Here is a 15,644-nt window from a genome sequence, read left to right on the forward strand (position 1 = left end):
TTCAGTGTAAATGTTGTCCCAAGACCCCTGCAGATATTGTCTGCTTTCATTGTTAAGAAATTTATTCCTGTACGTTATTGAATTAGATGCAGGTTTTTAACTAATGTTTGTGCTGTTTTTCTTACTTTTCCTTTTTGATGGTGCTGAGAGAGACAAAGGAAAGCAAGTCACAGGCCACTCAACGCCTACTCCAGGGGGTCTGGTTTGCTGAGACACCATCTTCACCTTCCTAACAAGGTTATTTCTGACAGCATGTGTAGATAAAAATTTAGCAACGACTTTTAAAAATAGTTTGTTCATCATGAAGATACCCAACTGAATCAATTGTTTGCCAACCCAATATTTTTTTATTAAAAGCAGTTCATACAACAGATGATTCGTGTATGTTGCCTAGCTAAGATGCTGTATAATATTCTGAAGTTTATAAGTAGGGTTTTTAAAATCCATAAAGGCATGTACTTAAAACGAAGTCATATTTAGTGCAGCCAAACCTATTGTTTGCTAATGGGATGCTTGCTAGAAGCTGTTCCCTACTCTAATGGAATAACAAACTACGACAGTAGTTGATAATATTGTCTATTTTGAACCTCTACGCCAGGCGTGTCAAACTCATGGCTCGGGGCCCGGATGCATCATGTGCTGGGCCTGCCCCCGCCCGGTTTAGCGAAGGGGGAAAAATCCTGATATGACATGTGACGACACCGTGATGGCGTGAGTTTGACACCCCTGCTCTACGCTCTCTCTAATTTTACTTAAAAAGTAGTAAATGTGATTGTCAACTTATTTAAAATGTTTCTTGTTTGTGCAGGAAACAGCAACTTCACTGAAATGAAGATAAATATTACTTGATAGTCTTTTGCACACACACTAAAAGGGCATGCTGTTTTGACAATGCTATCAGCCTCCCTTGCGCATCTAGTGGCAATATGACACATGTCATAAAATGTGATGGTCTTCACCATTCGTTCGTGTCCCTGCTTCCAAATAATAAAAGACAATTGTCATGACAATTCCAGTAGCAGCTACAACCTTCTCCCCCTCCCCCACTTATGGCTACAAAAATTTATAAACTTTCCCAAGAAAAAACAAAGTTGCTTGTTTACTTATTCTTTGTGTTATAGGTGCCGTTCAAATGAAGAGGATGGCAACCAGAAGACATGAACAAAGGTTTCTGTTCTCTAAAAGATATGCAAAACATTCTTATGTCTTTTTTTTTTTAAAGAAAATTTTTCTTTTGTTCACAGCTCACAAATATAGACTTCATTTACACTTTCTCATGCCGGCAGTTCTTAGCATAGTACTCTTGTGGTGATGTTTTTTGTTTTCTTTATAAAAATACGTTCGTCTCATTTCTGGATAAGATTTTTATTGTAGTAAAACTGAAATAGGCAACTGATTATATTTTAAATCCATTATAGAGGCTCTCTCCATGCACAAATTCAAAATATAATCAAATGCTGTTATGGAATTGCCGACATAACTGCTTAAGACTTTATAATGGTATAGTCATAGAGGTAATATATTAAAGTGTATTTGGGTTGTCAACTATTAATACTCTGTGACACTCGGTTAAAGTGACATAAATTATTCAGTCCTTTTGCATTGTTTTAAGCAGCACAGTATAGGAGTCTGGATGTCTATATAAAAGAACCATCTGGATTCTGGTTTTGTTAAACACTATGCAATTAATCCATACTGCACTGGTAGTTTAGTTTTTGCCTTATCCAGCAATCCTATTAGATGTAGTGAACAAGGTGGTTTCACGTGGAGGCCAATCTAAGTTTACCAAAAGATTCTCGAAGGGAAGTTGTGAAGAAGCATAAGTGATGTTTAAAATTCCTAACTTCTGGAATAGTATGTCACAGTTGGAAATACATTTTAAGTACTGTATTCTTTATTCTGTTCATTGGTGTTTTGTGCTACTGCATAGATTGTAAAAACACAAAAAATGTTTAGGAACACTTTTGGTAAATGATATCGAATACTCTGCTAATAATATGTTTCCCTTCCTATATAGGGTAAGTGGAAAATTTGTGACAGAAATTTACATGGCTTGATGTGAGCTCAAGAAGCTGAACCAGTCTGAAAATTCAGGATAATGTCTTTGCCACTGAAATTGACAAGCTGTAACAGAGTTTTGAATCCGCACGAAACAGAAATTTTCTTTAATAAAGCTTCATTTTCTATTTTTAATATTGCCTCTGATAAAGTTTATTTTTCAGTTTCGTTATTCTCTACTGTAAGAGGTGGTAGTTCAGTAACACTATGTGCCAGCAGCCTGGTAATACAGAACCAATTTATTAATGGATGGTAAACAAAAACAGGTCACATTATTCCTTTACTGTTTTTCTGGTGGTTGCTCCTCCACTCCCCAGTGAGAGAATTGAGATATTTTTACCAACAAATCATGTTCTCCAGCTCACTATTCTTTAGTCTGTGCTCCTCCAGTATTTATTATGTTTGTATCATATCTTTCAGTCAGGAGTTTGAAGTGGAGGGTGCATAAGGGAATATAGGATAGGCATTCTCCCATTTGGCTTCACAACTGCAAAAGCAACTATCTGTGAAATAGGTTGGTCTGAGAGAATTGTTGCCCAAAATTGCCCATTGAATTTTGGTGAATGAAGATGGCTTAGAATCTTGAGTCTCCTTGGAGCAATTCAGCATTGGCTATACTACATGGGCTTTGTGATCTATTGGTTGGGAAATTTGGGAGCTGAAATCCAAACACTCATTTATCTAAGTTCTAATAAAATGGAAGAAATTCTGAAAATACATTACTTTCAAAAAGTAATAGCAACTAAAGTACCTGAAGAAAAATGTGCCTGAAGGCCAATCTCACCTTATACAATCACATTTTTATATAGATAGCAAGCCTTGGTAAAAAAGATGTGACTGTGGTCAACTCAAAATTTCAAAGAAGCTTGAAAAAGGATGCAAGTGTTTTAAGAAGGTGAACTTGTCTTTCCAAATATCTCTTCTGAATAATTTTTTAAAGCATAACAACACCATCTGGTACTGGGTTCCAGTTGATGAAACATGAACATCACAATGTATTAAATATATTAAACCTTCTGATTTAACACTTTTCTGATATTCAACTTGAACACAAAATATAGAAAAGCATGTTACTGCTTATAAATATTAGGGAAGTGTTTTTGGTAGAAATTTGATGAGACGGCTCTTTAGAAATTTGTAAATAATTCTCCACATACCCTAAACAAGGCCAGTAGTTAAAAATGCTGATAGTTGCATCTTGGCAACATCAGAAGCATCAGATATTTTCTACTCTAGATATAGCAGTGGAAAATCAGATAACCCAATTTCTATTTAATTGGTTTAAATCCACAGCACCTATCGTCACTTTCTGTTTTTCTGTCTTGATTAAAATTAACTAAAAAGACACGGCTCAATCATTCCTTTCCTTGTGTAGAAATGATTATCACTGCCTTCCATGAAAATAGAAGTACATTAAATTCTGCGAAAATAACAAGTGTTGCAAAATTCACACACGAACTCGTTTAGTAACTCTTCAAAGTTACGACAACGCCGAATGAGTAATTTATGAAAGGTTCTCAAAAGTTCCAGTCATTGTAGCACCTCCACAATTACTATCATGATTTGGCAACCGGTTGGCAGTAAAATGGTTGCAAGGTCACAGGAACACATGGTCACCATTTGCAATCTTCCCTGCCAGCTTCCCACGAGCAAAAAGTCTAAAGCAGAAGCCAGCACAGAAGGTTGCAGGTTGCTTTTGCTAACTTTTCTCCCAAAGGGACATGCTGTAGATTACAAGATCCCAGGGGTTTTGTACTCCATAGCAGGAGTCACCAAACTTTCAGACCTCAGGGACCACCAAACTCATAATTTTAAATCCCGCAGACCAGTAATATGAATTTTGGCTGATGCTGGCTTGCTGACGTTGGTGGGAAAGTCAATCCCAGAGCTGCCGTAGTCACTGCAGAACTGGCCCTTTGGTCATCCCGGAGTAGCTGCTCCTCCACCCGGGTGCACTGGCCTGCCATGGACTGGAGGAGCTGCTCTGGGATGACCAAAGGGCCAGTCTTGTGACTGCTGCAGCTCTGGAATATGGGACTGACTTCCGCACCAGTGTCAGCAAGCTACCCCGGGACAGATTTCCCTCCCCCACCATTGGTCTTACCTTCCAGTTCCAGCTTGTGTGGCTCTACTCAAGGTTTGTGCTTGGCCGAAGGGTGGAGGCCAGCGGGTGGATGGACCATGTGTTCCCACGCAGTCTGGATTAATTGCTTTGGGGGGCGGGGACATTTCTCTGCAGACCACCAAAATTTTCTCACAACCAGTGGTCCTCGGCCCACTGGTTGGCAACCCCTGCTCCATAGCATTCTGCAACACTAACCGACACACGTGCTGTAGCCCCCTTTAATTTATCTCTGTACTTCAGCGCTGGCTCAAGGCACCCCCATAGCACCGTTCCACCTTGTTCTCTTTACCCACCTGCCCACGGCATTCCCTGTAGCGTCTGTACCTCTCCAGCACTTCTTGCCTGGGATTCCCACCTCTTCCTGCTTAACAAAAACGCAGTTCTGAGGTTACAACCAGAGCCAAGACTGGGATTGCCACTCTGTGCAGTCAAAAAGGTTGCCCTTTACATTGCAAGCAATGGCGATTCTGGTCTCAATTGAAGTAGCCACATTTTATGGTGGCAGGGAGTCTTTGACTTAACAACCACAATTGAGCCCAAAATTTCTGTTGTTGAGACATTTGTTAAGTGAGTTTTTCCCCATTTGATGACCTTTCTTGCCACAGTTGTTAAGCAAATCATTAAGTGTTAAGTGAAATCTGGCTTCCCCACTGACTTCGCTTGACGGTCACAAAAGGATCACATGACTTTTGGACACAGTAACGGTCATAAATATGAACCAGTTGCTAAGCATTTGAATTTTGATCATGGGGATGCTGCAAAGGTTGTTATTAGTCACGTCACTTTCAGTGCAGTTGTAACTTCAAACAATCACTAAATGAACTGTTGTAAGTTGAGCATTTGCAGATGCTTTTTAAGCATTCCTGAGTTCTCTGCACTCAGGCAGATTCAGGGTCACCTAAGGGTCATACAGATATAAGCACTACTGAGACTCAATAATTTTAAGAGTTAATAACACTGGTTGTAAAATGAATCTTAAAAAGGAATAATATTTTGTCAGTAAAGCAAATTCCTCAAATATAGCAATTTTTACTCAATGTTTATTCCCTTTTTGAAACAGAATGAGACGATCACTAAGCTGCAGTATACACCTTTCAGATGGGCTGTGATTCTAGGTTCATAGAGTAGTCTCACCACAGTATCATCCATGAAAGCTTTGCCGGACCCTTCTCTGACAATGTCTATCATTTCATCCGTGCAAACAATTTAATGCCGATTTAAGCTCATCAAAGAACATAATCTTACAGAAGAAACAAGCAACTAAATTGATTGCTACAAAAATGTTTCTGTTCCGTATCCTGGACATCTACCATCGTCCTGTGTTTGCTGAAAGTTCCCTTAAAAAGTTTTTTCTACCCCCTCAGAATCCTGATGCCCTTAAAAGTTATTGCATGATGCTTACGATGGCTTTGAGGGTGAACGTATAGAGGTTGTGGAATTTTTGTGACTCTGACAGTTTTGACAGCTGCATTTTATGTCTCTTTCTGGCCTAAACAGGCAACACAAGCAATCAAGTGGCCTTGGCTGTTTTGATTGGTGTAACTCTTTTGTAGAAATCCAACGATTGCTAGCAGCCGCAACTGTGGAAACGGCCTCTTTTTTCTTTTCTCTTAAGATGGTTAAGTGCTGTAACCTTTCCATTTCTACAAGACGCGAGACGATTTTATCAAGTGAGTCATTAAGTGGTGGATTTATAGATGATTTCCAACTATCAGATTTGGATAGGGACAATTTTTTAAAATCCAAATTATTATAGGGCGAAGGAAGAAAATCAGGGTATGGAAATTTGTCATTTTCAAGCAAAGAGGGAGCATCTTCCTGGTTCACGAAAGGGTCTGTCTTTATGTTAACATTTAGATGTTTGAAATATTTCAGCAAAGCTGTATTTCTTTTCTCGCTCTCAGTCACTTCCTTTTCTTCTACTAAACGCTTGCTTTCCGTGTTAACATTTCTTTTTTTCGATTTCCATTTATTTGCTGCATGTATGTCATCATTGCTACTATCCGTAGCAAGATAAGAATCTGAACTGGTAACTTCATGGGTCTTTTTGAGAGAGTCTCCATCATCTTTTCTACAGTTTTTTTCCAATGCGGTCTTCTTAGTTTCTGGGTAAGAAACAGGGTGATATCTCTTCGTAAAACATTGTACCGCCGGATTAGTAGTGGCTACATTTGTAAGACCGTCACTGGAGCCAGATTGCAATTCTGCATCAGGTTTGCTGAAGTCTCTGAAGAGAAAATGGAAAGAAGCTGAAATTGTACTTATACACTGTCGTCTTAAGAAAAGGCATCACCAAATCTGTATGAAAAACTACAGTTGCAACTGGAGTGCCAGATAGAATACTCTGAAATTAAGAGTTTACCCTTATCAATTAAAATTTGCCCAGACGGGGCAAGAATCAAGCACCCAAGTGACTGAAAATACATGGCACCTCATCTACTTTATCAAAGTTCACAGATTAGAAGAACTCTCAGATGACAGGGCTGGATGTTGTAATGACTTCCACCCATTAAAAAAAAATCATGCCTTGACAAATCTGAGTGAGACGTTTTATCAGCAAAACGTTGTGCTCGTCTGTCAGAACATCCATCTCGGAGAGCAACTGGTTTTTCTTTTATTTTTTTTAAAATAAAGTAATTGGCTTCACTAAACAGCATTGCAGGATGACAACCTAGGGATACAATAAAGTTGGAATGAAAAGTAATAATAAGGGTTCTCCCTTACTGCCACAGCCAGCAGTGGGATCCTGCCTGTCCCGCTACCAGTTTGGTGATTGCACGCGAAGCTTTCCACACACCAGCTGAGGCCTGAAGCGCCAATCAGCTAAGAGGATAAAGAAGAGAAAAGCGCAGAGGCAGGTGGGAAGGCCGATCCTGTGCTTTTCTCTTCTTCCTCCGCTCAGCTGATCATTGGAGGCTTTTTTTTACTACCGGTTTGGCCAAACCGGTAGCATGCCACCACTGGCCACCGTGTATGTTTGAACATGATTTCAAATCTCTGCTCAGTTAAATTTACTTTTTTTCTTCTTTTAGCATCACTCTAACATCTTTTCCACTGCTTTAACTCTCGCATGTCACCAGGATGAAGGGAATGAATGCAAACTTGCCTAGAAATTTCTTAAGGGCCCACAGGAAACCAGCTAGGTTCAGAAAGCACCTGGGCTACCATCATCTTAATCAGGCTATATGTACTGTGGAGATCTTGGGTAGCTAGTTTCATCTGGACTAGAAAGTGATCTGCCCTCCACGAAAGATATATAGAAATGCTCCTCATATTCAACTTACTACACACCTGCTCCAAAGCAAAAGTGATTATGTGAATAGTCACCAATGGAGACCCTGAACTCCCAAAATCTGCTTAAACTGGCCCTGAGAGCATGGCAATTTAAACTGTTCAATATACAGACTTTTAAGATTGCTATTAGTTATTAACAATTGCGATTGTTAACTAACATTAATATATAGCAGCCATTCATACACATATTTTTTTTTGCATGCAGATATATCTCAATGTCTATCATACTTGCTGTTTTTCCACAATTAGTTTTAAATTAAAAAAAATATCCCGACTTAAATGTTGGCATCCTTACCTGCTGACAGAAGTACTGCCTTGAGTAGGTATATGGCTCCAGTAATAGAATTGCCCTTGTTTGTTGCTATTGGAATTCAGCTGAAAAATGCAAAACAGTTTAAACAAAAATATGATTGGTATGCAACTTGGAAAAATTGTTGAAATTTAAGCATAAGTAAATTGTATTATGAAAAGAGTTTTGCAAACTTACACTACCTGATTTGTCCTAGAATTTTTTGACGTGTTAAGACTTGTCAACTGTTCAATTGCAACTTTATAGTGGTCCTATAAAAGAACAGAGTCACTGTAATATTTATAAAACAAAACAATGCATTATAAAATTCAGTGCCTATTTTGAGCCACGTGTTTCATCTCAAGCCTATACACAATTCCATATGTTGGGATGAGAAATTCCAAAGATGTGCAACTCATACTTAAATATTGTCAATTACTTGAAAGAAGAATCAAGGCTTCCCAACATTATTTACCTTTAAAAAGCAGAAGTCCTGTGAGAAGAAACTAAGACATGTTTTTTTCTGTCTCATTCACCTTCGGGTAATTTGAGATAATCCAAGATAGTTTTCCTTTTAGAAAATAGAGTATATCTTTTTTTCAAATGATTTTATGTGATTTCAGATTTCAATAAAATAATCTTCCTGGAAAGATTTAGGGCAGATGATAGACAAATGGAGATACACATAAGAATCAAAGAGGAAGTATGAATGTCTAGAGATCCCTTCCCACTTCCTCTCTTAACAGTTTTTCAGAAGGGGATAAAGCCTTCTGTTTTAGGAGGGCTTTGGGCAAGTAATCCTATTTTTTAAAATAATTATTTTAACATTTTAGTTATTCAATTACTTTTTATCTGCTGTTTTATTTTATAATTATTTTATGATTTCATTTATATTGTGGGTTGCTAGAAATCTCTAAAGAAGGGGGTCAGCTTTGACAGAGCCTGGTTTATATGCTGAATGGGGAAGGATCAGAGGTGACATCACGGCAATAGTTATGGGTGGGAGACATGATATAAATAGAGGTGAGACAAGGATTTGTTTTCCCAATTTTGGGTGAAAGATTTTCAGAAATTCCTTTTTTAAAAAAAGGCATATTAAACCTATTTTAAGGCTTATACTAGTTGTATTCTGTGTTTCTAGAGTCAGAATATCATGAAACTGCCATTAATTTTCAACAGTGGTAGTCAAAAAAAACTCCGGGAGCTACAAAATGGGCTTCGGCCTAGTATAGTTTTTAATTCCCTCCATCTTCTAGGGAGATAAGTGGGAGATAAATATTTAAGGTAAAGATGAATAAATAAAATATTCCTTATTTATTTGTTTGTTTAATTCTTACATCTGTCCATCTCAACAAGTGACCCAGGAGGTGAACAATATATTACAATAAGTTAAAAACAATTCCAACTACAAATACAAAAACTAAAATATAGTGAAGCCAAGGAAGTATCACAATCTACAGCCCCTAACAAACCAAGAGACGGGTCCCTTCACATACTCAGGACCTCGAGCCTAGGCCCAAACCAAATCTTTTCAGCCTTATGAAAGGCCAGCAAGGTCTGAGCCCTCCAAAAAGTACAGTTAGGTCTAAGAAAAATACTTCATGAAAAGTCCTAAGTATTCATTGGGTGGAATTCAGAGGCCTAATGATGGTTAAAGCTGTGCTATATTTCAATAAAAGAAAGCATAAATGAAGAAATAAGAAAGTATTTTTGTGGGTGTAGCATAACAATTGTTGCTGAAATTGTTGGACTTACATGCAAACTACAATGAACCTTACTACCAATATTAAAGTAATTCTATCTCTAAAGCAGAAGGTTGCAACCACAGAATGTTTTGACTGGTCCAATATGATTCCTTGCCAACTGGCCAGAAATTATGATGAAAATAAGTTTGAGTCTTTTCACCTTTCCTTTGCTCTAAGTTCCAAATAGGATTAGAGTGGAAGGTGGGGGCACACATTGAACTCTTACTGTCTACTGCCTATCTACATCCTCATCCCACCTCTTTGGAAGTTTCCAGCCTTTAAAACAGTTGGGCTCAAAAGGACAAAAGAGGCAATAAATATTAGATTCAATGAAAAGGAGAACTGACATATAGCTCCTGGGGTCCAATAAGAGGAAGCAGGCTTCAAAATAAACATGCACGGGACTACAATACTGTGGATAACTAAAAGTCTAATATGTTTTGCGGGTGGATTGGAAAACCCAAGATTTAAATGGTTTAGAGAACACCGAAGTCAAGTCATATCTGAATAATGTATGCAGTACTTCCTTTGAAATAAAAATGTCAATTTAGCATAGGCTGCTATAACATTATTAAAGGAGTTTTATAATTTTTGCCCTTACCTTGTAAATTGGGCTTGTAAGAGTACCTGCAAAAGACCAAAAGTTACCTTTATTTATTTGTTGTTTTTTAATTTCTTAACCTAAAGAATATCTGTGGTTGAACGCACCTCCTGTGGCAAGCTTACCTTCTGGTGAATGAAATTTCTTTTCAGCAGAACAGTCAGTTTCCAGACCATAGACATGTAATTCCTGTAATTAAACTCATGTTTAGTTTTACAACTGCATATAACTGAACTAAACATTTTACTTGTATTATTTTTTTGATAATAATTTTATTACCATATGCCATCCAGAGTTATGCTGGAGTTTGTTACTCCTATAAATCACATTTTGCTACGATAGCTACGGTGCATTCTGAAAAGCATTAAACAGTCGATTTGAGACTGCATTTTAGGAAAGTAAAATAACGACATTATTTTAGAATGTGGAGCTAACCCCTACCTAATTATATCATCTTAAGTTTCCCTCAAATTGAGTTTGACTCAATATGCAGACAAGTCCTTTGGGTGGGGGCAAGAAAATGGAAAAGGTCTGCCATGGACCTATTCTGGATTTTCTTTTTCTTTTTTGATTTCCCAGTCTAATTACATATATGTTATTCTCTAAATGGGAGATATTAAGTATGTGATAATACAGGTGCATGTAATCAAAAGTCACATGAAATACAGCATATAAATGAATTTGACTTATTCTTAGGAATTTGATTTATGAATGTGACAAAATATTTTTTCAATCTTGATCTTCATTTTATTTCTTGTTATTTATAACTTCTTTTGCTATAAAATATTCAACATAGGACATATGTACCTCTGAAAAAAAGTTTTCTTTAAAAGCAATGCCCAAACCTTCATAATTTAACCAATGTGCTTGGTTGTATTCAGTATACAGTGCCTGCGCTATAGAAAAGTATTCAGTTATGACTACTTTTGTTCAATTGTGATTGATATTAATATAGTGGTCCCCACCTTTTGTGGCTTGCCGGCTCACTGGAGAGGGTGAGGGGGAACTGGCCTGGGTGAGAGGTAGGCTAGTGCGCACATGCATGTATGCATAGTTTGACTTGCACAAGTTAAGCTGTGCGCACATGCGGGCCAGCCCGCTGCTTGTGTGGCCTGGCCCAGCAGTGGGCCACAGCCCAGGGGTTGGGGACCCTCTGTATTAGTATGTATCAAAATGGCAGGCTTCATTGTTTATTCAATATTTGACTGGTCTTTCTTTGCACAATGTTCTGACTTGAGATGTGAGTATATTTTGCTTCTTCAAAATGATAATGAAGTATATTTATAAGGCCATACAGCACTTTGAATTCAGTTTTAGGAAAGATGCTCGAGCAGATTTAGGAGTACAGGTGTAGCATTTGCCTGCAAATTTTAAAAGCAGCCACATCTTTTCCTGGGATCATATGGCAGTTCTAGTGGGTAGCTGCATGGTCCTAAGAAAAGGTACAGTTCAGTGGTGGGATTCATTTTTTTTTTTTACTACTGGTTCTATGGGCTTGGCTTGGTGGGCATGGCAGAGGAAGGATATTGTAAAATCCCCAGTAAAATCCCCAGAGGTGGTATTTACCAGTTCTCCGAACTACTCAAAATTTCCACTACTGGTTCTCCAGAACTGGTCAGAACCTGCTGAATACCACCTCTGGTACAATCGCTTTGAGGGCTTGCAAATAGCAGGTGGTATTCCCATGTACTCTGAAATATTTTTCTATAGCTCTAATTATATTACAAACCATCCATTTATCATTAAACAGCAGATACATAGAATGGGTTCTGCATACAAGAATAGATTAGTTTAGTAAGAGATTGATGTACTTGGTGAGTGAAGGTGTTGATTGGCAGAGTTGTTCCATAAATACCAGGAATGGCTTCTTTTTTTCCCTTTAAATTGGCAGGTTTGTCAACCCGGCTTTTTTCACCCAGTCTATATGCAGATGAGAATTAGGAAGGACAAAAAAATATGAACATCAGAATGAACAAGAAATGAAAATAACAGATTGTTAATATAGGACAGAGCTCTGCCAAATTATATTTTACAAGATTTAGCATGCCAAAGTTAAATTTAAAAAGCCCTCTGGAGTAGTGAGAGGATATAGAGAAATTATGGTCAGGAATGACAGCTGCAAAGCAACAGGAAGAGTGGTTATTAAAGTAGGATTAGAAGAAAGAAAAGGCAAAATTGAAGGTTTTGGGTTTTTCCCCCTAAAACAAAATATTCCTTACTTTAGCCCTCTGAAAGAGACGTAAATCGTGGCAGGTTCTGTGTTTCAGCACAGCATAAGAGAAAGTCAGGTTTCAAGAAGTAAAAGGGCATTTCTGAAGTGCTATTATCAAACTGTGGAAGTTATTTTGGAGAGAAAAAGTAGCAGAGCTCTGTTTGTTCTTAAAGGCAATAGTGTATTTAGGTGGTGTAATGGATGAGCATTCCGGCTGTAAGAAACTTAAATGAAGCAAACAAATCATAATCTTAAAAATGATTCCAAAATAATGGGACCACTGTTTTTTAATAGTGTCCAAAATGGAACCTTTGATAATTGTTTCCCATAGAATACAACTAGTCATTCATATCATATTGGACATTATGATAAGAATTCAATGAACACTTCATTGAAAGTGTATTAAAAGGATTGGAAAATTATAACCCCGCAACAAAATGACTTCTGTAAAGATAGGCTTCCTCCCAAAATTGCTGAAAATAGATTGTATATTTATTTAGGAATGAATTGGGAATAAAAGACAGGATATTGTGTGTATGGTAGAAGTAAAAGAGATGTGATAAAATTACAAACCCTACTGATTTCCTTGGCTGCCTGAAAGGGTGAAAAAGAGATTACTGTATTTAGGAATGAATTAATTCAGAAAATTAGATTGCAGTACTGACTGGAAAAGGCAGAAAGGACAATATGGCATGATAATAACCAGGATAATAAACAGCAGCTCCAGATGTTTGGGATTATAATCCTTTAATATTTGCATGCTTGTTGGAAATGATACTAGCTATATTTCCATATACAGAAAGTACTAGGTTGTCTAACAGGTGAGAAAGGTAAACCTTTAATTTTACAATATCTCTGTGACTATTTTTAAAAAACAAATTATGAAATAGCGATAGGTCGGCATTAAATATACTTTGTCACCAAAATACTTTTTACATTCTCATTTATGTTTATCTATATACCCGCATCTTAAATATTTTACATGCATGCATGCCACATGTAAGAACCCAAAAATGGACAGTATAATATGGAGGAGCTGAGATTAAACCTGTTCCTCTTTACACCTGTGGTTGACTGTGTAATGTTTGAAGCAAGTGGTCCTTAGACACACAAGGACAATGAAATGTCAGTTGCCATGTCAAGGCAGTGGCTGAACTCTCAAGCCAGAGCATTGTCAGTTCTACACACACACACAAAAGATAATAAATAAGTTCAGTTCAAACCTTTATTGTCAATGCACAACAGATGTACAATGAACTAGGCGCACATTTCCATACACACACACACACTAGAATTAGGTGCACATTTCCATACACACACACACTCCTCCTCCTACTACTACTACATCGGTAATAGACATATTGCCCGTTATACTTGCACTATAAATCACTATACAATTTAAACTAACTTACTTTCACCTATTTAATCATGCTTAAATAAACCTAGACTCTGAACAAAAAAAAAAAAAAACTCAAGACAACAAAAAACCCACATTTTTTGTTATCTGGGTTTTTATTAAATTTTTATCTATTTAATCAGGTTTCATGCTCAAATAAACCCATTCAACAGGGAAAAAAAACTCTAAATAACAAAAACACAATAACTCAGGTTTAAACTGACTAATAATGTCATACTACTATATTACTAATATAATACTACCTGATAATATCAGGTAATGTAATAGAAAAACATTACATTTTAAAATGTAAAATAAAAACATAGAACCCTAGGAAAAAGCAAGCGCCAAGCCAAGGGCGGCCCGACCTGGCCATGAGGCAGGCAGGAGCGCCTCTCTTTGGGGAGCGGACTTTATTTTGGGGGTCGGAGATTCCCACTCGGCCTTCCTGCCTTGCGTTCCCTACCCTGGGAAGTTTGTGAAACTTCGTTGCGTTTCTTTCCTAGGAGGAGAAGCAGAGCGCCCACTCGCTGGGTACATGCTGGGGCAGGACGCGGCGGAGCGGAATTTGGGCTTAGCGCCTTGCGCCTCCGCCTCGGCCTTCAGGGTGCGTGGCGGGCCGCTACCCGCCATGGAAATAGCCCAGTCCCCGCTGCAGCCTTGCCAGGACCCTCGGGGCTTCTCGAGGGCGAAGCGTCCGCCTCTTTCTTTCCCCTGGCGTCGCTTTTCCCCGCGCCCCCTCGGGTCCTTTCTGGCCGCTCGCTCCTTTCCTAATCCTGATGGGGCGCACCCAGTTGGCCTCTTTTTCTGGGGAGGAAGGAGCAACGGAAAAGAGTAGACTCTCGGACCGAGGCCGCCCTGCTCTGGTGCTGTGAAATGCTCCCCTCGCCTGGTTAGCTGGGTCATAATGAAGGTGAGTGTAATGGTGGTCCCTGACGCGGTGTGGGGATTGTGCGGTGGAGAGATATAATCCATTGCCGGGTCTTTATAGGCGCCTACAGCTCGGGGGAGCCTGTTTGCATTTGGCGGGAAATCTGTGCCATAATCTTGGGATGGGGTGTGGGGAAGAGGACAATGTTTCCTTGCTTTTTCCTACAATTTAGTTCATGCTATTCTTCCTGAAGCTATGCAACGTTTTTTTTTTCCTCCTCTCCTCCCAACCCCTTGTTTTTTTAAACCAAAATGAAGAGTTTGCGGAATATTTTACGAATCTGCGGTTTAGCATAGGTGACTTTGAAAGTCTTAACTTTTGTTATAGTAGATCAGAGTTGGAAACACGTTTTAAGTATTGTATGCTTGATTCTGTTCGTAGATGTTTTGTGCTACTGCGTAGATTGTTGTAATGCAAAATAATTGTGATAATACAAAAAGGCGTTGAGGAACAATTTGGTAAGTTATGTCTAATACTGCTAATAATATCTTTCCCTTCTTATATAGGGCAAGTGGACTTAAGTCTTGAACAGAAATTTGTAAGGATTCATGTGAACTGAAGAGGCTGAACCAGACAATGAGAATTCAAAATGATGTCTTTGCCACTGCAGTTGATAAGCTGTAACACAGAGCTGTGAATCAGTGTGAAAGAGAAATTTTCTTTAACAATTTAACTTTTTATTTTTAATATTGTCTCTGATAAAGCTTATTTTTCAGCTTATTTATTCTACATTCTAATAGGTAGTTCATTAACAATATGTGTCAGCTTGTTTGTAATGTTAATTTTTCTATCTCAGATATCAGTGTGGAATGGGATAATCTAATTTCTATTTAATTGGAAGCCACATCTATTTTCACTTCTTGTTTTTCTGTCTGCTTAAAATTAACTAAAAAGAACCCTGCTCAATCATTTTTTCCAGGTGTAGAAATTATTATGATTGCCTTCCTGTGAAAATAATGTGGACATGCTGCCGAATTCATCCACAAACTTGTA

At 38.1% G+C, this 15,644-nt stretch overlaps 1 protein-coding gene and 1 long non-coding RNA gene across 2 annotated transcripts; one reads left to right on the forward strand and one right to left on the reverse strand.

The window, feature by feature from the left end:
• Positions 1-99: 99 nt before the first annotated feature.
• On the forward strand, positions 100-2,193 carry LOC148131412 (uncharacterized). The gene is made up of 3 exons (XR_015748791.1): positions 100-237; positions 1,122-1,167; positions 2,018-2,193. It is a non-coding gene; the product is annotated as an uncharacterized LOC148131412 (long non-coding RNA).
• Positions 2,194-5,205: 3,012 nt separating this feature from the next.
• FAM217A (family with sequence similarity 217 member A) lies at positions 5,206-14,695 on the reverse strand. Its single transcript, XM_026676684.2, has 7 exons — positions 14,187-14,695; positions 11,924-12,032; positions 10,238-10,301; positions 10,113-10,138; positions 7,970-8,038; positions 7,773-7,852; positions 5,206-6,410 (listed from the first exon to the last, which is right to left on the reverse strand). The coding sequence occupies exons 1-7, from the start codon at positions 14,693-14,695 to the stop codon at positions 5,582-5,584; spliced, it is 1,686 nt and encodes a 561-aa protein (XP_026532469.2). The 3' UTR covers positions 5,206-5,581.
• Positions 14,696-15,644: the final 949 nt, after the last annotated feature.

Source organism: Notechis scutatus, chromosome 3 (assembly GCF_049901735.1).
Source record: "Notechis scutatus isolate UNSWTSFEM ecotype Mainland chromosome 3, rNotScu1.2, whole genome shotgun sequence".
NCBI lineage: Eukaryota > Metazoa > Chordata > Lepidosauria > Squamata > Elapidae > Notechis > Notechis scutatus.